At 37.2% G+C, this 26,990-nt stretch overlaps 1 protein-coding gene and 1 long non-coding RNA gene across 13 annotated transcripts in view; one reads left to right on the top strand and one right to left on the bottom strand.

Moving 5' to 3' along the window:
• Positions 1 to 26,990, top strand: part of LOC110120207 — a 76,344-nt gene that overhangs the window by 20,232 nt on the left and 29,122 nt on the right. The gene's annotated exons all lie outside the window — the stretch shown is intronic.
• Positions 1 to 26,990, bottom strand: part of LOC100650947 (aquaporin) — a 54,854-nt gene that overhangs the window by 13,364 nt on the left and 14,500 nt on the right. For 4 of the 11 annotated variants that reach the window (XM_048413364.1, XM_048413363.1, XM_048413362.1 and 1 more), the window contains exons 3-6: positions 20,529 to 20,716; positions 16,613 to 16,756; positions 14,543 to 14,987; positions 12,932 to 13,479 (exon numbers count right to left, since the gene is read on the bottom strand). The exons of 6 other annotated variants lie outside the window; for them this stretch is intronic. In XM_048413364.1, the coding sequence (XP_048269321.1) occupies positions 14,586 to 14,987; positions 16,613 to 16,756; positions 20,529 to 20,716 (734 nt within the window). In that variant the 3' untranslated portion in view covers positions 12,932 to 13,479; positions 14,543 to 14,585. Of the gene's footprint in view, positions 1 to 9,123; positions 9,400 to 12,931; positions 13,480 to 14,542; positions 14,988 to 16,612; positions 16,757 to 20,528; positions 20,717 to 26,990 lie in introns of those variants that run through there. One more of the 11 variants, XM_003403134.4, reaches the window with a different exon arrangement.

Below are 26,990 nucleotides of genomic sequence, written 5' to 3' on the forward strand. Positions count from 1 at the left end.
CAGATTTTGCTGCAAATTCATATCTTTATTAACACAAACAAAACAACAAAGCTGTGTTTATCTATTAAATATAATTAAATTTCATTTATAAAATATTATAACAAGTACTGTATTCTCCATATTTTATGTACTTTTCCAGTTTACGCGAATTTTGTGTACTTTCGAATTTTAAAATTTTCCATAAATATGTGAAAATCCACAGCTTCAATATTATCACGCGTATTATGTAAATCATATTGAAATTTCGTTAGAACCGTAATCAGACAGAACAAATCTGAAAAAATATATATAGAAATGGTAAGATATTTAATACAAGTGGTACATGTATTTGTCATAAACTTATCTCGTACAGCATGAAAAAATAAATGGCAAGCAAATGTGGGTTTACGAAATTCAAACGAGACAAGGACGATGCGATGGGCACAACTGTCGGATAACCCTGGCTGATAACGCAATTTCCCTATTTGCTCGGACAGAGAGCCGATAAAAAGCAGTCTGATTCGATTTTGACTGGCATTTCGTGGAAAACTTTCGAGATAAGATGAAATTTAACTGGTTTTTCGCGAGATCGTATGTAAATAAAAATATTGGGCTTTTGTTTGATTTAGTGATAATGAAAAAAAGCTCTTGTCACATTTACGCCATCTAGTAACTTTCTCGTACATGTTCACAAAAACTGAAAGAGAAAAAAAATTCCTTTTAGAATTTATAAATCGATCAAATCTTTTAATTATCTTTTAAGTTCAGCAGATTAAAGTTCATATAATTTTAACAGGAGCTTCGCTTTAAATGATCGATCTATTGCCTTTAAAAGATTTAGCCATTCTAAAGGTCAACATTTTTAATTGAACTGATTTGTAACATTCCTCGTACTGCGATAATTATCGAAATAATTTTCTTATTTAATAACATTATGTTATTCATATACACCGACGTGTCCTCAAAAACCCTCATAAAATTTAACAAATTTTATACCTCGCTATAACATTTCATTTAATAAAATCCAATAGCTGCATGAAATCCTAACGATCGTGTAACTATGTAGGATTCTAAGTAGTATTATATATGATACGACTTAATTAAGAGAGTTAAGAATCCACTGAATTTGCCACTATCAGATTCAAGACAAATTTGATTAGACTTTATCGTCGTACGCTGCGTCTAAATGATAAACGAAGATTCAACCCTCTAAAACCTGACTGATAATTGGCGGAGGAACGAGTAGATACGCAGCAATGTAAATAGGAAAAGTTTTGTTACGAAAGAGAAAAGGTTACGTAAGTCTCGGTAGATGGAGACCAGTGGCGCTAGTATCGTTTTCATCGCCGATCGAAGAACTTGTCTAGGCTTATCCGTGTTTGTACATTATTTTTCAATCCCCCTATAGATATCCATAGCCTTGCAAACTCGTAGGCTATTTTAGACGATCATATCAAACCGCAGCTGTGACATTATGAACGATAAGAACTGTTTTCATAATATTCGATAGGTTGTTTAAAATAAGTGGCAGTCTGTCATAACCGGGACAAACGTTTTTGGCCCTTTATCTCTAATCTACGACACGTTTTTAGCTAAAACGAGAAACGTTTTTGAAACGAACCTAACCTGAACCCTTCGTAGTCAGAGTAATGGACGCGAATTTAAACCTAACCTAAACGATCGTAAATTAGACCTAGCTTAATCCTATTGCTCCACTTGTTCCTAACCTAATTTTTTGAACTGTAACAAAATATTTGATTGGTATAAAATAAACGAAATATTTTGTTTATTTTAATTGGAAGATATAAAATCAATAAGATTGTTTGGATTGGGATTTGAGAGAAAGACCTAAATCTTAGGATCTAAAATTCAAATTCGGGTCTAACCAATTCCGACTTATAATCGAAGTAATAAGAATTACATTATTTTATTCATTTATCCGAAATTAACATTCGACCGTATTATCAAGAAACATAAATTTCGAGACCTAAAGCAAAGATTCTATTCTATAGTAAAGAAACATTATACGATTTAAATCTAATCCGTAAACTGTAATTTATAATTAAGCAGATAAGAAGAAACTTATACCGAGAGAAGTCTCTATCGTATAACAATGAAAATACTTGAATGCTTTCTCACGGAACTGGCATAAATTGACTAAGAATTTTTCCTCGAACAATTCCAATCTTCTCTGAATTACGTTACTTATCTTCGTGGAGAATTCGTCGTTGCTATCGGTTTCGAAGAAATTTTAGTCACGATAGGTCTGATGAACTAGACACGAATTGGAACGAGCAACGACTTTGACCCAACTGAAAATCGAAGCAATCTCGATACGAATATAAAACGAAGCTAATTTAAACATATATATATATATATATATATACACACACCTATGCCCCAGACTGGCACACGATAACCGGAGGATCAGGTTTTAGGGCAACGCGACGGTTCGTCGCTCGTAAAAAGAAAGTATAACGATCGGTAGAAAATGGTATTCCGTGCAGTAATATCGTTACGCAATCAAAAAGTTTGATCGCACGATGCAATTCTGTTATCGAATCTTTGCTGCTTGCTTGCGTTTCAGCTACGTTTATATTCGCAAACAAACACGCGACTTTCGATTGTGCACATTAAGCATTTTTTCTAATCTTCCGCAATATTTTTGCAAGTTTATCTCTTTCTCCTCGAGTTCCCGGAAAATGTATTATTCTGGAATTTTACTGCAATCAGATACAATCCTAATTTTCCTCCCTTTCTTTATTCTTCTGGCATCTAATCCGACACCTAATTTTTAATAATTTTCCTACAACAAAATCGACGGACGTTGGTTTTGTTGTATGACAAGCAGATTATTATTATTTGCATAAATTTGTACGCATATCTGAAACTTTTTTGGAAATATCCATAGAATGCTGGATTATGTTTGCTTGCATGGATCCTGAGAAACCAGCCGAGATATAAATGAATATGGGAAGATGGAATTAATGAAAATAAATGCGAGCAAATAGCGAGGTAGTGATTCATTAACAATGTTAATAGCTCGTTCAGCAGTGGGATTTAATTTTTTAAATAAAAGCTGGTGCATAAAAATTTGTCATGCTGAGAATGGGACATAGAGTGTCTACGTTAAAAAATGTTTCTCTTGCACAGTTTTTTTCTTCATATTAAATGTATCATTATTAAAAATTTCACGCTGCATATGTTACAATTATGTTAACATCTAAATGGGGAAACCATTTATTTACTCGACGTTAATAATCATATAACAAAATTATAATAATTATAAGGCCACCTAAATAGAAAAGTTGTTTGTTCGACATTAATAATCACATAGATATTTATTATACGCATATAAAATATTATTTATGTAAAATATCAACTTGTTAAAAATTGTTATCAGCACTAAAATATTTACCATAATAAATCGAAACGGAATAAATCGTAAGTAGGACGGAATTGTTGCGTAACGTTACATAGCCTTAACATAACTTTATCACATAGTTAAAAAAAAAAAAAAAAGGAAAAGAAAAAGAAACAACATAAACTCATATCATCTGCTAAGATGTAATTGCAGATATCTGATGTTGATTTGCAATTTTAATACGCCGTCACGTGTTTTGTCTCGTTCGCAATACTGTTAGAAAAATTCCAACGAACAGACATCGTTTCTCTATTCGATCGTTCAATTTTTATACCTAAGCGACGAAGTAATTTTATTCTCCCATGTAAAATGAATATTTTAAATAATCACCAAATACACATAAAATGTAAATGCAAGGATGTCCGTTTCCTGTGAAACTCTGTTTATGTAAATATTATAATTCATCGATCGAAGCGATTTTAAATGGTATTCTCGTAGCTGTATGTATTCCAAGGTCATCCGAAGTAGAAAGAAAAGGCGAACTAATCCAACCAGGTTTCCATATTTTACGTAACCGTTAGCTTCGTTTCTCCATCAGTTTAATCAGCCCCCGACGCATTGCTCGAATTAATTTTATTGTTAGAAAATATTTTATTTATTGGCTTGGCAACTAGGTGATTGCGGATTTTGTCGTTAGATGGTAATGATAAAATCCGCAATCACTTAGTTGCCAAGCCAATAATATTAACATTTCATCCGTTTGGATTTGTACGAGCCGAAATGAAAATTATATTTAAATATAATTACAATATTTAAAGCTAAATTACTACCTTCTTTCTCAAATATAAAAATATATACATTTTGTGTCAATATAAATGTTAGTGTTAAAATTAACTACATTGTTGAGCAATATTTTATTTAGTTTTAATATTCCATCTATTTGGATTTATTCCAAAAAGAAAATTATATTTCTAAACGTTATCTTTAACTATAATTATAATCTTAAGGCTAAATTATTATCTTCTTTCCCAAATTAAAAAATATATATATATTGTGTAAATATAAATGTTAGTGTTAAAATTAACTACATTGTTGGGCAATATTTTATTTAGTTTTAATATTTCATCTCGTTGGATTTATTCCAAAAAGAAAATGATATTTCTAAATATTATCTTTAAGTATAGTTAGAATCTTTAAAGCTAAATTATTATCTTCTTCCCCAAAAATAAAAAAAGATATATTTTATATAAATATAAATTTTAGTGTTCCAGTTAACTATATTGTTGAGAAATATGTTATTTAGTTTTAATATTCCATTTCTTTGGACTTATACGATCCAAAAAGAAGATTATATTTCTAAATATTATGTTTAAGCATAATTACAACCTTAAGGCTAAGTTATTATCTTCCTTTGCAAATATAAAACTATATTTCGTGCAAAGATTAACTCTCAGCGATCACGGTTAGTCACTAAACTAATAAAAGAAGGGGACGATCAATAAGACAATACATGTGCCAGTGATTATGAAAGTGGCCTAAGTCATATAGTTTTCCTTTCGAGATGTTTACAGTTTTGCGTTCGACGTATCAACTGGATTCTGTCTAACGACGTAGCAACCACTTCAATCCAATAGTTCAATTACCACTACTTTGCAAAGTTAGTTGCAGATTGTTCTAATGTAAATAGATGCAACGTAACATAAGCGATAAGCTCATGTTTTGCTACATTCTTCATGTAGGCCATCTACTGTCTGTATATTTCATAATCATCCGCATATATCTTCCTATTTATCGTGTTTCTTCGTGTGATCTGCCATTGTTGAGTCGAAGATGTGGTACAACTTCAAAGTCGTACTAAATTATTGTATAAATGTTACATGACTTGCTATACGACTAATAGCAAATGACAAACAGATGTTAGCCGAACATAAATCCCTATCGAATGACTTAAAGTCGCGTCATACCATCGAATCATTGTGACAACGTATACAATGTTGCACAGAAGCATCGGTCAGAAGGTGTCGCGGAACTCGATTGCAACAACCGTTTATTATTCCCAAGCAAATCTTCTTGCACGTTTCACATGTTCAATGGATCTCATTATGCTTCTTCGTACCGAGCTATTCGTTCAAAGCAACCACGTTGCAAATATAAAACAGGCATTACGAACGCTGTGCAATATTGTGCGAGTGACGACGTGTATCGTAAAACAGAAGGAGAGATGAATTAGCGCGACGTTAATCGAAGAAGCTGAAATCGCGTTTCCACGTTTTCCAAATTGCTACTTACTTTCGCTCGTAAAATCAGAAGCTTATATTGGCTTGGTAATTAAGTGATTGCGGCTTTTGTCGTTAAGTGGCATCGACACAAGCCGCAATCACTTAGTTGCCAAGCCAATAAAATTCACAGTACGTAAACTGCGGTTAAATGTACGTTACAATGACAGCGAGGAAGATGAATATTTTTGTCTCTAAAGGAAGATGAAATTTCGAAATGTTCAGTTCGAGTAGAGAAATGATACAGCTTCGAAGCGATGATTTTTCAACGTTATTTTTTCCAATTTCCTCGTTGCATCAGCGAGTATTTAAGTTGATACGAAGGAACAAAAACGGATGCGACAGCCTGTTAATATTGGCTTGGCAACTAAGTGATTGCGGCTTTTGCCATTAGGTGGTATTGACAAAAGCCGCAATCACTTGGTTGCCAAGCCAATATATTTGTGGAATAGAAACGAAACATGGGAGGAAGATCACGTTCGTAGCAAAATGCGATACGACAAATCATACATCGAGAAACACGTAGAAACTGATTTCTTTTTGTATTAAAATTTAATTTTCAATAATTTCTTGCTATCTCGCAGCGTTAATTCTGTTCACACGCGCGTCTGTAAATTACGTGGACGAATTCGCCACGTATCGAAGTTATTGATATTATTAAAGGTACAAAAGGTAGATTCGAAAAGATAGATGAAAAGTATCGAGATGAAAATCGATAGAAATTCTCCGTTGACGACTTTCACAAACTTGCAGTCAGAATGAAGTTTTCCACTTTTCAATCTGAAATCTACACGCTTCTTCCTCTTGTTTGGCTTAGAAGTAAAAGTAAAGTAAGTTGAAATATCGAAACTGCCTTCTTATTGCTGCGAATCTTTTAATTATTGTCGTTAATTACTATCGTGTTTTCGCACAAGTAGAGTAGCCTTCCCGAAATTTGTCTATTTCAATCGTTGCTCTCGTTGTAGCAAACGGACGAGATTTTTAGCGTTTGAAGAAAGTCAACTTTTATCAGTTAACTTTTTATCTGCAAAGTGATATTGCATACGCATTCGTTTGCAAGTTATGATTATCGAAAGTCGCCACGATTTCTTACTAATTTCCCGCTACGTGCTCCTTTCTCTTTGCTATCTGCTCTTCTCCGTAACTTTTCCTTCGTCTTTCTGCCAAATGATTATAATTTTGCTTTCCTCGTTGTCGCCTAACGATCGGACCGCGGATTCTTATGCATCCGTAGAAAATTGAAAAGTGCGAAATTGCGTAGAATATATAAAATATGCAAAGTATAGTGATTTCGGTGATACTTGCCAGTTAAGAATAATTTTCTAACATACACTTGAATCTTTTTAATTACATTCTAAGAAATATAAATTTTCATAGAATACCTCGGTCTATTGCTAATAATACGTTTAGAACGTCTCGATCGTTTCTTGCCATGTTCCTGGAAAACACACTTTATCGAGTTTCAATTCTAAGAAAAGTTTCCTCTAAAATTCACGCTTCGCAAAAATGATGGAAAAAATAGTGAGTGAGAATTAATTATCTTGCAAAGTACATCACGTTATTTATAATAAAAATAGCCTAATGCTGGTTCTCAAAGCGAATCATTTTAATTTTTAGGTTATGATTTTCATTATGTATTTTTATTTATTTATCATCCTTTATGTTAGTTTACTCTGGTAAGAGAGTAATGAAAATAATTTATCCATCGAGGAACGATCTTGCGAAATAAATCACGTTATTTATAATAAAAATAGCCTAATGCTGGTTCTCAAAGCGAATCATTTTATTTTTTAGGTTATGATTTTTATTATATGTTTTTATTTATTTATCATCCTTTATGTTGGTTTACTCTGGTAAGAGAGCAATGAAAATAATTTATCTATCGAGGAACGATCTTGCGAAATAGATCACGTTATTTATAATAAAAATAGTCTAATGCTGGTTCTCAAAGCGAATCATTTTAATTTTTAGGTTATGATTTTCATTATATATTTTTATTTATTTATCATCCTTTATGTTGGTTTAGTCTGGCAAGAGAGTAATGAAAATAATTTATCTATCGAAGAAATTTCTTTTTTATTCCTTCTCTTTCCCTTTTTCCTTTGAAAGAGGTTTATTTCGACGACAGTTTTCTCGCGATTACCCGGTATATGGATATGTGTATGGATTTGCGCGTAACGTGTATTTTGATTAGCCAAGAATCTCGAGTCACTTGGTATCGCAAGCTACGAACATTTCGGAAATTAAACTGTACTTGCAATTGGCCTGATTCTCACGATAATAGAACATACACAGGGTGTCTGAAAATTATTGTCGAATAAAACCTCATTGTTTAAGATGTCGTTTCGTCCATTGAATTTCAAATGTACAAATATTTAAAAAATCGAACGTATCAACCGAATAAATGAATGAATTTCAAACTCGAAACGAATCTAAAATTCAATCGGCGAATTGAAATATTCGCAACATTTTTTATGCATCAATATTCAAAAAATCAGCTGTTGAATACCAAATACTTGCAGCGTTTAATTTGAAAGAATTATCCACCGAACTGCGGATAATAATCGAATCTAAAGTCTAATCAGCTGACTAAAATGCTAGTTTCTTCTACCACAAGATCATCAAATTTCTTCCAACTATCGTTATATTATTATTTAAGTTGCAATTTCAGGAAAGAGAACATTCGTCGAATCTAAGATTCGAAAATTCCTTTCGTCAATTCTCAGGTGTAAATTTTTGTCAAAAACGAGCAAACTTCCATATCTTCTGCACGAAATTTTCAGTCCACCTGTACTCGGTATTTACAGTGCCACCGCGTATAACTACGAAACGAGTGACGAGGTGCCATCGAAACCAAACAAAGCATACCATTGTACGCACGACCATGCCCCATTTTACTCTACAGGTCCAGTCAATTCCTCTTTTATTTTCCTTTCTCTTTCAAAACCATGAAAACCTATCCTCAGTGAATTTTCGCTAAATCTACTACACAATTCCTCCATCTACTATGCTTTCTCGCTGTACTTATTTTCAATCCACACGAATAATCTTCTACCAGAACAATTATACATTTCGTATCGATTCACGCTTCTCCTATCCTTTCCATTTCTCTCTTAAAATTCGTCCACGTGAAATTAATAAATCGTAGCAACAAAACGTTCACTCGACCTGTGCTCGATCGGTAAATTTATTTATCGATCTACATCGCTAAATTTCTACCAGAACAATTTATCTCCAACGACCTACACAATTTCCGTTTCTTTTTATCTCGTCGAACTTCATCCTCGCGAAATTTATACTAACAGTACCACGTTAAATTTATCCTCGGTCAGCTGCAATCATTTCTTTCATTCTCATTTCTGCGAAACTTTATCCGCTGCAAATTTTCACCAATTTTCCTATCTATAGCGATCTGTACTAACCGCAGAGTTCCGCACTACATTTTCCCTTCAACTTGACTAACTTGCTACAAGAATAATTTGTTTGCAAATGCGGCTTACTCACCTGAACGAAGATCGCTAGAGGACATGACGCCAGTTGCTGTCACACACTCACTCTATAATATAGTATAGTATAGTATAGTATAATATAGTATAATATATAGTATACACTGACACTGTGCGGAGACGGCGAGAGATCGAGCGGCGACGATCTCGATCGATCGGAAAGCAAGAATGAGGCAGCGCACGGTCGCTCGTCCCGATTGTTTGTGAACGGTCACGATCCTGTACGATCGTACGCACTTTTATCGCGCTGGCACGTGGTCGCAGTCTCTCGACCACCGTTGATTCAGCGTGGAACCTCTGCTCCACGTAGCCGCCCCACCAGACTGCAGCAACTGGCGTGCGCGCGAGCGCGAACGCGCGCGCAACAGCCTACGTTTATTTTCGATTACCGAGCAGCCAGTTTTATTTTTAACGCGCGTGCAACAAACTCACCAGTCCGTCTACACGGCCACCCTAAACAACATAGGTGCGCCGACTCGCGGCGCTTTTCTCAAGGAACTTCCAAATGTATGTACTGGGTGCTTCGGAAGTTCAGCCTCAGCCGGAACACGAGGCAAATTGGTTTCACGAGGTTTCAGAGGAGACTCGTTTAGAAACGTGGTCATAATTCGGTTCAGACATGGTTAGGATGCTTTTTCAAGCTTGTACAAGTGGAGCTTGCGTTTGAGCACACTGCAGATATCTATAGAAATTTGTCTTTTTTTTTTACAAAATTGCTTTTATTAATTTCTGCATCTTTGCTTCCTTATGCTTATTGTGGCTTCTGGTGGTTTCATGTAGTTTTTGGGTAAGTTGTGGTTTTGGACTCAATTAAGTTCAGATATGGTTAGGATGCTTTTTCAAGCTTGTAGAAGTGAAGCTTGCCTTTGAACAGACTGAGGATATCTATGGAAATTTATGCTTCTTTTTTTTTACAAAATTGCTTTTATTAATTTCTACATCTTTGCGTCCTTATGCTTATTGTGGTTTCTGGTGGTTTCATGTGGTTTTTGGGTAAGTTGTGGTTTTGGACTCAATTAAGTTCAGATATGGTTAGGATGCTTCTTCAAGCTTGTACAAGTGGAGCTTGCGTTTGAGCACACTGCGGATATTTATAGAAATTTGTCTTTTTTTTTACAAAATTGCTTTTATTAATTTCTGCATCTTTGCGTCCTTATGCTTATTATGGTTTTTGGATAAGAGAGGAGACTCTTTGAGGGAACGTGGGTTTAATTAAGTTCAGATATGGTTACAATGCTTTTTCAAGCTTGTAGAAGTGAAGCATGCCTTTGAACAGACTGAGGATATCTATGGAAATTTATGTTTCTTTCTTTTTTACAAAATTACTTTCATTAATTTCTACATCTTTGCGTTCTTATGCTTCTTGTGGTTTTTGGATAAGAGAGGAGACTCTTTGAGGGAACGTGGGCTTAATTAAGTTCAGATCTGGTCAGAATGCTTTTTCAAGCTTTCGTTTGAACAGACTGCAGATATCTATACAAGTTTATATCTTTACAAAATTACAAAAATGTTCATTAATTTGTAGTTTACACCTTGAATATTTTGTACATCATGTTCAGTGTTATTATTCTTTTTTCTCTTAGTTTTGATGCTCCTGATTTTGAATAAGAGTCGCTAGACGTGCGCACACTCCGGAGAAATCTAATGAAAACGTGAGACGTGCTTGAAAAGTCGAGCATCAGAGAGAAGATTGGGGAAATTGGGTTAGAAAGTTTAAAGCGCGTTCTCGTGAGAAAAAATGATGAGAATGTTTGTTCGCTGTGTTCAACCAGAGATTGCTTACAGGTGTAGCATGGATATCTGTAGAAATGTATATCTTTATCATATTACTTTCATTCGTTCCTTCTACCTGATAAATATTGCCCTTTGTATTATACACATTTCATATATCTTTGCAAAGCACGTGCATTCTCTACATTTTTGCATCTTTCAAAAATTGATACAAAATTAAACAACGGCGCCTCCAACGAAATTCGTTAAATTCTTTAAAAAAATCGAGCTTCCAAAGGAAGGTCGGGGAGATTTGTTTAAAAAATGTAAAACTCGTTCTTTGGGGAGAAACGTAGATTCGGTTAGAAACAGAGCAGCGGAGTGAAGAATTAGAGTTGCTTGTAAATAAATATATCGTGGATATTTATAGCGAAATAATATTTTTATAAAATTGCTTTCACTCGTTTCTTTCGCTTGATCCATCGCCCGTGCTCCGGATATTTTTTACATCTTTGCATATCGCGTGCACTCTGTGCACTTCTGCGTCTTCAAATTTCTTATAAATTCAAACGACGTGCACCGACTCTGGGGAAATTCAAAGAAAATATACGCGGTGCTTCGAAAGTTGAGCTTCGATGCAGAAGATCAGGGAAATTGGCTTCGAGAGATTCGAAATGTGTTCTCTGTTTTCACAGGACGGATGCTTTTCAATCGATGCTATCGACGCACGCGTTACCTCGTTCTAATTAGCTGCAATTTAGGTGCTGCAATTTCTACCACAGCTACTCGTGCGATTGTTCAGCTTTCGAGTCGACCCGTTTCAACGAAACCACTCGTTGTACGACGAATATTATCGAGTATGGGAAATATCTCAAAGCAGAGACATCGTTGATAAAATAAAATATGCAATTTCTAGAAACGATTAGTCATACGTTTCTTTCAACGCGCGATTAAGAAGCCTGAAAATTCTTCGACTTATGATAATTCGTCATTCAGACGAATGCTGCTATTGTGTATGATCTATCTATATCTATAAATAAATAAATATATATAGATATATAATATATAATATGTAACATATAATAAATATAATATATGTAAATATATAAGTATCTATCGGGAATGAAAAATCGTAGAACAATTAACGATAGTGAAATACGCTAGAAGCTACAAACATATCGAGTTAGCGTTAAAAATCCGTGTCCGATTGCAACAGATGTGATTAAATTATTTATCCTGGAGCCTCATCCGCTGTTGGGCGTGAAAGCTTCGTGGCGGATCGAAACGCCGATATTCCATTGTTATTCCAACGACAGAACATTTTTCTGTTTTGACAGTTTGTATTATTGTATAAAAAACGATTTTGAAAATGAGCCACGAAACGACTGGTTCGCCGGTGACTTCTGTAAAAACCATACGGAACATTTACCGAGGCTGTTCGTGCGGTAAAAAGGAAACAATGAAAAAATTCAGACGCGGCGATTTCCGACTTCACGACGAGCCACAAACTCGTCGATCTTCTGTCATAGACGACGCCTAATTTGCTGTATATGTCGTGTTCAATATTTCTCGAATTTCAAGCAAAAAACTTTCGCAGATAAACTCTGTTATCGCGCCAAGAGCTGTTGCACGGTGTTGGTAAACGTGTCGAGAGTTTTTTTTGCGCCAGCTGCCAGCGTTTGCACGTTTTCGGAACTCGCAGAGAGCGACGCAACGCAAATGAATCGGTTTTAATCGCTCATTTTCGAAATCTTTTTTTCACCATGCGAAAGCTGTCGAAACAGGCAGCAGCCTGTCGTTGAAATTAAAATCGCTCTTTTTGTCAGCTATCAAGTTTTTATTATTTGTTTATCAACGATTGCCGGGCGATTAAATAATTGTACGAAAGAATCGTATGGCTGGAGAATTATTTTATTTACAGTCTTGAGATTGAACGGTCGACAGAGATCGTGTTTCTTTTGCGAAACTACTCGTGACCTCGTAAACTTATGAATTTAATAAAATATAGAATAATAAAGTATTTTCCTTTTTTCTGAGAATGAAAAATCAAAATAAGGATGGAAGAAGGTAGGAGCGGCGAAAAGACACGATAAAAGTTTCTTAAAACGTATCAAATTTATTTCTGCCTCTGCGTGCACACACCTCGATCGCTTTTGGCAAATTCAAAATTTCGTAATTTTAAAAACGCAATAGATCGAAGAATTCGATTCTTCCGTGACCTATTCATTCGATGAACGAGGCATTGAAAACAATCTGCGATCCTTTCCCGCGTTTTATTCACAGACAAAGAATTCTACGAACAATTTTTATTCTACGACGCTTCCCTCTCTTCTCTCCCTCTCGGAAACTTTCCATCGAAATTACGCGAAACTTTGCGCCACGGTTCGAAAATTACGTACTTCGTAGAAAAATATACGTAAGAGGAGATGATATCGATCTAAGAAGAGGACGAATCGTTTGGGAAAATCGGTTTGCGCAACCGAGAAGTCCTTCTCGCCTGACGTTCCGCGAAGTTTCCGCCTCCTCTCGATTCTCGATCCTTTACTCGGCCCTGCGATCGTCCCCCACTTTCGGCTTCCGCGACACGATTAGGATTTCTCGCTCGAATTGTGAACTACGGACCATCTGAATACGATTCTGCTCGCTGAAACCAATAAGACAGTGGATTAACGTGGCTCGATCTATTTTCTCACCGCCTCTTCCCCTCAGTCGTATCGATCAGTTGCGGAAGGTGAGATCGAGCGAACAGAGCGGAAACCGACGAAGACGAAAGAAATTTTCCAGGAATTCTCGATTCTATCTGTACGAAAGGGGACGACAAGAACTGTGAATCGTCGAATGAGACGGCTGTGTGCGCGTTCGATGCTTGAGGACCTGGTGCGCGTGCGCTTGACTATGTCGTGCTTAAACGGATCTCGATATAAACCGTTATTTACTTTGTACTTTTATGTAGAAACGTACATAATAAAGGAAAAGTTTATTCCGAAAACGACACAAATTTTGCAGAATGAAAAGCGAGGACCATTTTCCCGTTCGAAGAACTGAAAGAGAAAGATGCGTTAAAAATTGAATTCGGAGAGCACATCCGCGTATGCAGTAGGATGGCCAGCATTTTCAACAAATTTTGTATTAATAAAGTAATTCCTAAGAATTACACGCTTTATTATTATTCATAAACGTACAGCATATGTTTAATTTTAACCACGAGATGGTCAAGCGCAGGCGTAGCCGAACGAAATTCAAAGTGGATTTTCTCGAAAACGAAGCCTCGAATGAAAAAAATGTATTCCACATTTTCGACTTATTTTTTTATGTACAATCACCCTCTCCACGGTTGTACCATCAATACAGGGACATCGTGTATGAAATGAGCGCGACGGCCAATACGCTATATATGTTCCCATACAATTATGTTCTCAAATAAAGAAATTATGAAATTATTCCTATAATCAATTCAGACGATTAAGAAATTATCGCCAGAGATCGCTTCAGTTAACGCGTTAGTAAATTCTTCCGCGTGACAATATCGAGTCTTGGAATGAAGAAAACCGCACAAGTTACAAGTCGCCTTATTATTATCCCGCGTTTGTCCTGCGGGAAATAAAACGTAGCAGGAGGCTAATCAGCGATAAGTTGGAACAAATGGACGCTCTACTATCGCTATTCACTATTCCTAATAATCCTGATCGTGCAACTGCAAAACCTACCATCGCCATTCATCATCCTGTAGCACTGTTCCGACGTTGCCCGCTATTCAGACTCGGTAGTCTTGCAAAGAAACAGACATCGATACAGCAGCGACGACACGATAGCGCCACCGATTGGACCAATCCAGAAGACCCAATGATTAGTCCAGTAGCCATTCCAGATGGCTGGACCTAGTGTCCTTGCTGGATTCAAACTGCAGCCAGTGTATGGGATGAAAATGAGACAGAGGACGGTGATGCAGAAGCCAAGCCTTATTGGTGCCGAGTCTGTGTTGGCGGCGTTTCGACAGTCCCATAGACCGCAAGCGAAGAAGACGAGAAGCCCAGTGGCCAAGACCTCCGCCATGGCACCCTGAAGAGTGGTCAGATCTGTGTGAATGTCCGTCATGCAGAAGGAGTCTTCTGCCCCCTGCGCGGTGTACATTAGCTGCACCGGTGTTATCACCTGCAGAAATCGAAGAATTCTGTATCGAAGAAGCTGGACGAGCTTCGATTGGGTTTCGACTTAACGCTAAAACTACCGACGTGTTGATCGAGGTGCCGCATTAAATTTTTGTTACATCCAATGGCGGATTTAATCCTGAAGCTAATGATCACTTTGGGTCACCTTCGACCCAACCTTTCACCTTTCTAAAGCAAATTTATAAGATGCCAAATGGTTTTTGTTAAACCAATAGGAAATTAGTCAGGACACGATATTCGCTTGGGCCAGGTGAATATTAACTATGCAGAACTGCTTGAAAAATTCAAGCGGAGGATTTGATGGATTGATAGTAAACGCAACAATCCTCCTGGACACTTTCGAATGGACCCATCGAGTTGTCGATGGGCATCTCGAATATTCCAACAGCTATACGCGTTCACTCGACGAATGTTGTTTCAGCCGAGCCAAAATTCTTATCCCAGTCTTTGTAAACTGACAGACGTATTTTATCTGATTCTGACAATCATTCATCGACAATCGTTCATTGATCTTTTTCACAAACACTTTTGGGGCCGCCATAGCGTCATTAGCGTCAAGGTAAATCGGCTCCTGACTAGATCTGTGTTGTACCATCATATTATCATACATTGTTATAATTATCGTACGATCTTATTTATTACATATACAGGGTGAGACTGAAATAGGTCACCTAAATATCTCGGCTGTTATTGGTGGCAGAACAGATGTGTCAAACCAAACATTGCACGATGTAGTGAAGCACATAATTTAATGTAAATAGTTCTTTGATAAACGGACGCGTGGAGGTCATACGAAGATCACTTTCGTTTTTTCAAATGAAACGACGTGCTTCTTTACGTACCATCTAGCGTGGCGTTTTAAGACGCGTACAATGATCTACACGTTCAAGAACATTCAAGGTCAATGAAAGTCAATTGCAAGAGAAAATGATATACTTCGTGTGAACGATCCAACACATTGTTTTATGTAATGGCGATTTATTAACGTACCAGTGCACTGCTGATGCTACGCAAAGAAACGTGTCATCTGGTCTGAAAAATCAAACTTGACCTTCGTACGAACTCCGACTATCAAACAACCATTTACACGAGATCACATGGCGATAGCATGCAGATCTGCTTCGCACATTTCTCTTCTATCTGTTTTACCTGTTTATTTATTTACTGCATTATACGTACACTATATATACATTTATTTGTATCGTAAAGAATATTAAGTATAAATTCGTACAGTCATTGATCGCGTGTACAACCACGCAGACTAGTCAAGAGCCATTCGACAGAAAAAGATCAGCAATTGGTGAACATTTGGAGTTCTACGCACTGAAAAATTGCCGGTAAGACGCGCATGTATTATACTTTGAACCTTGGTTCCTACGAATTTGACAAAACAGCAACAACACCAACGCAAAGATATTTTTGTCCTTTGTATCTCGTGTCCTGTTAATTAACGCAAGTTCCATTCCGCGCAATTTTTCATCGTAGCGAACATCTGGAACTATCGGCTTGGCAACTAAGTGATTGCGGATTTTGTCATTAGATGCTAATAGTAAATGCCACAATCGTTTAGTACGGTAGTTGTAGCGCTAGTATCGAGCGGTGATTTACCCTAATCAGACCGAAGCCTATCAGTCCACCGATACACTGGGAACAAATGTAGAGGAAGGTCATGGGCAGAGAGACTCTCCCTAGGATCAGAGCTGCCACTGTTATGGAGGGATTTATGTGCGCTCCACTGATGTGTCCGATACACTGGAAAGTAAAATAACACAGTGAGACAAGAAACATCAGGGAATATAAATATTCCTGCAGTTAAATATTGCAATAATTAATTAATCGCTAAATGCACAGCAGTGGGCAGAAGAAAGTTTTAAATTTATACTCGTGTATAATAATTACGTTGCGTTGTAACTTTGCTGTACCGATAACGCTCTTTATTAGATTTCTACCACGCTGATAACAGTCATCCGCGTTACGTCTACCGGTAATGTAATTGTTCCTGGCAATTGTAACACCTTCCTCTGCAATTATCGCGCGTTCTTGTACTACTTTCTTCTTTCCTCCGCTGTAAGCGAACATCTTGGTATCTATTGGCTGGCAACTAAGTGACTGCGGATTTTGCCATTAGATGGTAATGACAAAATCCGCAGTCACTTAGTTGCCAAGCCAATTAGTAATAATTTGGATAATCAAAGGGAGTTTGCTATTTCTCTGACATAGGATAAACGACATATTGCGAGTATAATTAGAAAAGCGAAATTTCCGCATGTCGGCCTCGTGATTATGACGACGACAGAGCAAGAAACCAACGATACGAGAACAAAGGAATTGTCGTTGCTGAACAACAGAAAATAATGAATTCACGTATCGACTTTCTTGCTTGCAATTTGAATTGCCGCGAGAAGTAAAACAGCCGAAACTGTAAATTTCGAAGAAATTGGCAAACTAGACATTAGGATAAATCAGTGAGCCACTCTCGGTAAATTTTTATCATCGGTTGCTTGTTCCGTGGATTGGTGGAAGCCACGAACGGAATCGAACACCGATGGAAAATGTATGAAATGGAACAGAGAGATGGCAAAAGGTAAAAAGGAAAGTTGGAATAGAAAAGTGACAAGTCGGATAGAGATTCAAGAATTTACAAGCGTCAGTGTGATTGAAATCGAAGCTATTGCGAGTTCCCGGAAGTCTAAAGATAGAGTTTCAATCTAGTCGTTGACCCTCTGATTCCCTGTTTGGATTGGCTTGATTAGCAATTGTAAGCAATGGATGAGTTTTAGAAGTGCCAAAAGCAAGAGGTTCAATCAAATCAACCTATCTGAACTTCATTAGCATCTGGTTTCTCGAGCAACGGAACTAGAATTAATTAGACTAACCCCGAATTAATTATAAGCCAGCCTGTGTATATCTGACGCATTGGCGAATTGTTAAATTACGGAATAATTTATTAGCTAGAGTAACTGACAACGTTATCATCCAAGATACAAATAACGTAGCACAGTCGATATTATTTCAAATGATCGACGAATGCAAATTTTTCTTCGGCTCGACGATTCAGAGTACTTTAGCTTTCACGTGGCAAGATAAATCTAAAAATGTGAAAATAGGTTTTCTACTATATATAATACGTTTAACTAGTACCCGGATAAGTATCTGGTCGACTTCTAGTAACAGTATATCAATTAAATATATATATATTAATTAGTTAACACTTTGACTGGCACACCGAAATCACATGTTTCGCTCAGGACGTCACGGGAGTATTTTTATTATTCAAAGCATATAATGGTAAAATAATAATAAGTTGATGATGTAAGACAACGTCCTTCCCCAATGGACCGTTTATCTTATTGGTAGTCACGGGGACCATTGTGGCGCCTTGCTAACAGTCGATAGCGACATATTAGAACAAGGCTTCGTTTATTTCAACAAACCATTCGCATTCGTTATTTCGTCGTAGGCAAACCGTGCAGAATATATCGTTGAAACGTGTGGAAGATATTAGTAAACAGTATTAGGATTATTTTTATGATATCGACGAAACATTCGACTGAAATGATAGAGATAAAAAGAATTATGTTTCTGATAAACCAATGGTAGTGGCAGATCACAACAGAGGAAAATGTGCTGTAGATTTATCAGGTCAAATGATAACATATTCTACAACACATAGAAGAACCCTCAAGTGGTATACAAAATTAGCTTCGGAGTTACTGTTAAATACATCAATTTCAAACGCGATGATACTCTATAAACAAGCAACAAAAACAAAAATCAAGGTATCAGATTTTAGAATGGCACTCGCAATGCATCTTACACAGTGTCATTCGCCAGAGCCGCGAAATATACTTATTCGACGAAGATCGCGACACGAAATGCAGAGGAAAGAAGGGCAAGCGTAGCTGGCACGAAAATTCTGCGGAGAGTGCTATAAAAAAATGTTAAACAGTTAGGATGAAAAATTGCTAAGAATCGGACCAAAAAGATGACCACCTATCGTCCAGATTGTATCGATGAGCCACGTTTATGTTCAAAGTGTTTTAACACAGTGCAACGTTAGATGCAACATTTCTTCTCATTTTTTTTTATTGATCTTTCAATAGAAATGTTTAATCGTCCAATGGGGTACTTTTTATCTCAAAGTATCTTCTATTTATCGGTTATATTCTAAATGCCCTAACTGTGAATTTTCATTCAATTTTTACAATTGTAAGATGTTGAAGCGCTCCGGTCACCAATGACCCACGTGGCAGTCAAAGTGTTAACTGCGTTCGACGTGTATGCGAGAGATTTCTAAAAGTAAATTCCCCAGTTAACTGGTTGATGATGAACTAGGAATCATCTGTGGCGATTATAAAAATCGCTGCAATATTATCGACCATCGTATCTCGTAACAAATAGACAAATGTTCAGGTACTTTTGAGCGATGACCTACATATAATTTGTCAGCTACACGAAAGAAAAAGTAGAGAAGATTGATAAAATTATACAAGCATTGATCGATGAATTAAACACTACGTTGATAACCAAATTTTCCAAATGCCAGAATGTGGAATTAACCGTTTCCATCTGTGAATCGACTTGTATACACATACTGATAGAGAAATTAAGGAAATTACTGTGTATTCCTTATCTTCCAAGATACATTCGAATTGAAATTAAAAATAGTTTACAGAGGTAACAGTGTATACGTGAAATGGCAATATAATTTTTCCTCGATTATACTCGTGTAAGAGATTAAATATTAAATCAGGTGAAGAAAATCAAACTTCGTGACAGTGTTAAGAAACCTGTACTCTGTTTCAGTCGCATAATTACAAATTCGATAGAAGTTACATAAGAAATAACGTAGTAAGATGTTGGTTAAACCTTGGATTTGTTTACTGCGTGGCATCGATTCGATTAATCGGACGCAACATGCATGGACTGCCTTTTGTTTCTGAAACATTGGCTCTGCAATTCACGTCGAACGTAATCATGCGTCGCGTTCAAGTCAACAGCACGACTTCACCACTTAAGTATACGACGTTCTGTCCCAACAAAGAAACGTGTCGATTAATGTAGGAGCTTTCGCGTTATTATCGCGTGGAAATGACCGCTCTGCTCGCATTATCTCGTTTGCACGCAGACAGCATACGAGTTTGTAAAATAGTCACGAATCTGTCCGTAGTTGGTTTTATTCGTAGGAGCGGGCCATCAGCGTTACGCGAGAAACAGCCCCATAGCGTGGAGTTATCACCGAGCCAAGTTTCACTCTCTTAAACTCTTCTTTTCAGCCATTTGACGTTAAAACTTACTGCGCGTTCGCGCATGGGCTGTTATCTGTTGATGATACTTTCCATTCCCAGCAAATGTATCCGAGGAGATAAGAAATGCACAGTAATTTTCCAGCGATCGTTACGACGTTACATGCGTTAACTTTTGTCGTCTGTGATGAAACGAGCCCTGGTTTTGCATTTGACCTAACGACAACCCAAGATGTGGCACGAAAACTCTGACTCACAGCCACTTTCCAAATGCTCACCTGTATAGCTATCATGGCACCTAGTCCAAAGGCCAGAGAGATCTGCATCACGTTCGGATGAACACCCAAGCTTCCGACACACCCTGTACATCCAACGAAGACCAGAATGGCGGTGCCGATCGCCTCGCTAACGGCAATGCACAGCGTCTTCCAGCCGGATGCATCCTCTCTCATTAAATTGCTCAGCCCTGTAACGAGACAAGAGGGAGAGAACTATGATTGTCTGTGAGAGATCGAGGGACCGGATCGACGCGACGGAGACGTGATTCACGATCGATCGGTGTGTCTTTTGTCATACGGTCTTACGCTAGCTGAACCTGCGAGGCAATTTTTGTAAGGAAAGTGGACGCACAGTCATTGCCAGAGACGCGGTCGTCGGATGACGCGGCGGAACTCCAGGCCATGTTCTGTCGATGGAAAAACAGCCGATCACAGGCCCGAAGGTGGCCGCCAATTGGAAGGAGAATGACGATACATCGATATCGAAATTACTGCGATTCTATCAACCCTTTAGCTGTGAATTCATTTTTGATTCTGTCAGTGCAGCCCAATTGCTTGACGCTCGATAACACGGTCATCTTATGGTTATGCTAGCTTCTCGGTTTGGCCATGGACCACGTGGAAATTTGTAGGTATTTGTAGTAAATGGAATCTATTGAAATGGGTAATTTTCCTTGGTTGGGTCTTTGATAAGGCTGTGGGTCACTCTGTTTAGATGTTAACAAGAAACAGAACATTCTTAACGTATCAACATTGGATTCTAGGAATGACGTTATGTCCATAGGACTCCATAGAAATTTGTAGGTATTTGTAGTAAATGGAATTTATTGAAATAGGTAATTTTCCTTGGTTGGGTCTTTGACAAGGCTGTGAGTCACTTTGTTTAGATGTTAACAAGAAGCAGAACATTATTAACGTATCAACGTTGGATTCTAGGAATGACGTTATGTCCATAGGACGCCATAGAAATTTGTAGGTATTTGTAGGTAATTGGAAACATAAAACGGGTAGTTCTCTTTGATGAAACGAATAAAATGATCAAATCCAATCAATGAATATATCAATTACAATAATAAACGCAGTGGTGTCCAAGTGTGTTCCATAGCCACTGTATAGACGTTTTCAGCTCTGTTTCAATCTTTGCCAACGTAATCACGACTACGTCGTGACTCATTGCAGCGTAAATGAAATTTCAAAATATTTAATATAACGCGGGCAGCTTCCATGCTAAGAGTTGGAACGCTTTCAGCAGTTGTAAATTTAAAATTCCTCATAACAAGGTCTGTCTAATGGATCTAGGAATATGGTAATGGCAATGCTGACCGATATCGCTGGCGCCAAAGTAAACAGAGCCTCGGTTGGAATACAGATGTCAAGGAGATGGCTATCGGGCGAAGAAAGAGGTTTAACGAAGGGACTCGCGGTGAATGCATAATGAAGAGGGCAAGCGGGCAGGCAAAGGTGAACATTAGAGGCGGCACGAGCTGATATTCGAGCCGAACCGGAAGCCGGAATAACGCTAGTGAGCACGTGCGAGATTTTCCTGGCGCAACGAAGATCCACGCTCGATCGCCTGCAATTTTCTTAATTACGTCGGGGGCCTTCCCCTGGCTGCGACTCATTAGGGTAACCGCGAACGTGCACGCTCGATCGATGCCGCTTCCAGATGAAATTACCCCTGAATCGTGCGAAATTTCATCCTTCCTGGCTGCCGAGTCTCTCTATTTCTGAATAGAACGTTAGACAGTCGTGGAAACGAGATTAGAATTCCTGGAAGAACCCTAGTCGCCCCCCTGCTCTCAATAACAGCCATTTCGTTCCTGCACTTGGTTAAATTCTAGGTTATGTTACTTTTGTAACGTCCTGTAGATGCAACTGTGTGAATATGAGAATTTATCGGCAATCTAATTCGCATTTGGGTTCTTGATAAAGTGAAACTCTTGATGAGACTTGCTTAATTCGAGGGTTGCACCACTTTTGTGGCGTCCTGTAGATGAAGCTGCACGAACACGAGAATATATTGAAAACCTGATTTCCATTTGGCTTCCTAATAAGAGGTATTGTAAATCAAACTTGGTTACTTTAATAATTACATTACTTTTGTACCATCCTATGGACGAAACCACGTGCAATTATGTACATATTGAGAATCCAACTTATCGTCGTTAAGTTTATTTAGATCTTAAACTGAGCATGCAAATTTTGTATCATCCTATAGACTAAGCCTACATACATAGCAAAATCACGAAAATATTCTCAGAACTTAACTTACCTGTGAGCTTGCAAACCTTAAGCAGTCTCTATAGTATAAGAAACATAACTTACCTTTGATATCCAAACAAGAGATATTCTACCACCGAAGCTATTCCCATTTTACTTTTGTATAGCCCTGTACGAAAAAAGTGTCTATTCTACGCCTATGAAAATATACTATCGATAAATAATACCAAAGAATTTACGTCTTGACACAATGCGTCATTAAATATCGAATTATGTAACTCAATACGTATACGATCGACTAATGAATTTAAAAATCGTTTATCGTATTCGTCCCCTGTGATCTTCAAACAGAAATATGTTATTTTTAAAAACAAAATGCAACGAGGCCTGTATGCTTGTGTTGAACGATTTGTAGGCCTGATTAAAAGTGCCTCTGTTCTACTTGTCGCGGATACGAGCAGTAATCTCGGGTCACTGTTACGTATACGTGTGCCAGGAATGATAAGGCCGGTATCAGTGATGAAGAAATCAATAGCATAGGTCAAACGAGCAGTTTCTGAATAATCTTGAAAGATACAGGCGAAAAATTTCACTGGCGATGCAGCGATACATATATATTGTGTAATCTTATACGAAATCTTCTTACGAAACTCATCAACATCAAATAATTTTTTATTAGATTCGTGTTTATAAAACATTCTCATTTCTCGTATTTCCTTATTGCTAAGGACAAAACAAAATTTCCTTATATCTTTCTAACGTTTCTTCTCGTTTTACATATATTCTAAGGAATATATGAAACGCGCTTGTTTAATTGTAAATTAGCAAGGTTTTATAGCTTCCGAGAAAAATAATTCTTGGATAAATGAATCATCAGCATCAATTGTAACCACAATTCTCAGGTAGCTAAGAGATGACGCGCTGAGTGAATCTCTCTTTACATCTGTTCGTGTCATTCTTACCAATTATCCCCATAATTCCCTAGAATTTAGTATTTCATGAATCACCCGATACGCTTTAATAAGCTAACGCTCAACTTCTACTTTCCACTCTCGAGGCATATAAGAGGAAAAAAATAAAAAGAAAATATCATATTGACATTAATGTTTCATTAGGTTTACTATCGTGATACTTTCCCGCGGAGAAAATGGCCACCATAACCGTTACGGTGAACCATCAAAAATCGCGTAAGTAGCCTTAATGGCGTCAAACTTGGCGAAGTGCAGTTTCGAGTATCATGCGATACATGTTTTATAACGTTGCGATACAAAGTCGTGGTTTCAGTGAAAATTTCGAAACTTCAAGAAAAACACTTGAGGTAACCTAATAGTTTACTCGGTCACAGATTTCTCCGCAAATTGTATGAAACGATTAGGTTTGGGCTAACCTCGAATTAGTTTGGTTCGTTTTGATTTGACTGTTAACTGGTTTCCAATTAAATTCAAATATGAGTCTAGGCCCTGACCATCGGAACGTATCGTCGCGTAAAACGTATTTTTGAAAAATCTAACAGGCCTCGTGTTTGCTACGAGCTCCTCGATTTTTCGATGATTCGCGATGTGTCAAATTCTGCGCGAAATTGCCGCGTATTGGTGTGTATAGGGTTAGACGGAGGTTATGCGGAGGCACGTCTGCCCCAGAATTACAGCAGAGTTCTCGTGATTAACCGTGTACCGGCCGGATATAATTAGAAGGCAACACGTGTCACGCACAATTTGCATTAGCGTCCGATCGAGAGTGACAGTGATCAGTCATTGACGTTTGCCACGGCTTTCAAGTACGATTCCATGTTAATGATAGCCTAATTATTGGAAAAGGATCGACTCTGGTGTTATTCATCTCTGTAGAGTCAGGTGCGCCAATCTGCACATTCACAGGGAACCGTTTTAGATAATTGACCTACTATTTGCATGAATGAAATTTTACTTTAGTCTTTGAAATTATCACTTGCCAATTCATCGGCATTGCTATTATTGGTATTGCTACTGACTAAATCATTATACAAAAGTTGTGGTTATGTTACACCTTCTTTCATCTGATTTATGAAAACCAGGTAAGGTAACCTATTAAGGAAAAAGAAACTACAGTATCGATAAACAAATTTAGAGAAATCGGTTCTTAGATTCAATATGCTTAATGAATACGTTGATAAAATAACACAAGAAGGAGAAACGTTTAATCACGCGAAAATCAAAGTATAATAAAGTTAACGAAATAAATATTCTGGTTCAGTGCTTAAAAGTGAATTCATTTTAGAACACTGTTCTAAGATATTCCTAATATTATAATTGAATACTTTCGAAAGAATATTCGTTATATAAAAGCGCGATGTAAGTCATGTCTTATAGAATGAGTTGCCAGATAATGGTGGCAACACATTCTAACCGTTGTTGTAAATTTGAGATAGGAACGAGGAAGTGCCTCTCTCACTTATTAGTGTTAGAACCAAAGTTCTTCTTTCGGAAGATTGTGTATACAAGTTTGCGATGATATCTGGTGTCCATAATAGCAGAATTACGAGGGATATAGGTGTTGCCGGTAATTACGATGAAAGTTACCTGCTCGTAATTAGGATTCGAGAAAGTAATAGTTCGTGATTTAGAAAAGAGTGAAAGGTTGATCGTCTGCCTTTCGAGCATGAAACACGATAAGAAATGGTCAGTTTCCCCATAGCTTGCATCAATTAATAATTTATGGTGGTAATCAGCACGCCATCTACTCTTAGTGAGAAGAATCATTAATCACTCGATAGCGTGGCTCGATAAAGAAGGAAATGGTTACGTCGATAAAAAACGTAACGATAGAAAGTTCGATAGCGATCGATTTTTCACCACGTAACGGATAAACGGTGAACGTATAATCGCGTGAAATGGGATGAAACCACCTTGATTTAACATTCACACGATCATCGAATATTCACGAATAGTTGTTACTGACTTTTTCTACACCCATACCCATATTTCTAATTAATGTTCTGCATTTATTGTAATAAAAAATTCATTATATTTCTTCAACCCGAAGTATATAATTAAGTTCAAGTTCTCAAAATCTTGATTTCCAACCCTACTAATTTTCTATATTTATTTGACATATTTTTTAAAGAACCTGATTGTCTTATCTTTTTCCAATGTTTTACGTAGATTAGAAGATGTATCGTTATCTCTAACGAAGATATTCCATAATAAAATTAAATACTTAATTAATCAAATTTTAGGTTAGGTTATATCCAAGATTCCAACATGGCCGCTACTTTTTAGGGCTCACTTTTGCATCACTCTGTATATAAAGCTTAGTGTTTATAAGAACTTATTGACAACTTAACTTACATTTGTATTTTTAACAAGAACAACTTTTAATCAAATCCGTTTAAATATCGATTTACATTACATTCGTATCATCCTGTAAACTAGATTCCACGTCTAGGAGAATTTATTGAAAAGCTAACCTATCTCCGAATGTTTTGCATAGATTAAGAAAATGTAGCGTTGTATCGCGTGATTTACGAGCTGGCCGGTGTTAAATATCTCGATACGCTCGAAACTGAAACAATAGAGTTCCTCTCGAATTAATAGCGTGCCGAGAGACTGGAGTAGAAAGCGCGCGCGGAATTAATTTCTGTCTCGCCGCAGTTTAGTCGTTCCTCGGCCCATATAGCTCGCGATTCGACGAGAGCACGCGCGAAAGCTCCCAAGATCGAGGACTACTTCTTGCTCGAGCGTTCCACGCTCCAATTAACGTCGCCTCCGCGCTTTCCGCAACACGTTCACCCCGACCATCTCTTCACTCGACAAATTCTCCAAATATTCAAATAAGAAAAAAATTTGCTGTCACCAAATTTCATCGATTAGGTGATTCTGATTCGCTTTGTCTAATATTTCCTTTGGTTTTCTTTTAAATGATAACGGATGATCGAGATTATATTAAATTTAAATCTTCAATAAAAAAAAAAAAAGAAAATTGACAAATGTGTGTAGGTAGAAAATAATCAGGAGACGAAATTTTATTGTAAAAAGCATTTGAAGCAATCGGATTAGATTTGAACTAAGTTTGAACTGGTTTGGTGGAGTTGAGTTAGGTTTGAATTAGTTTTAGCGATTGGGTTCGAGATAAATTTGGTTTAACTAAGCTCGAGTGTTAATAGGCTTAAAAATTTAGTATAGATTAGTCAATTGCTACGTTTATTTGAAAATATTTGAAGCGATTTGATTAAGTTTGGCTTAGATTCGAATTAAGTTTGAATCA

This window comes from Bombus terrestris, chromosome 16 (genome assembly GCF_910591885.1).
Source record: "Bombus terrestris chromosome 16, iyBomTerr1.2, whole genome shotgun sequence".
In the NCBI taxonomy this organism is placed as follows: domain Eukaryota; kingdom Metazoa; phylum Arthropoda; class Insecta; order Hymenoptera; family Apidae; genus Bombus; species Bombus terrestris.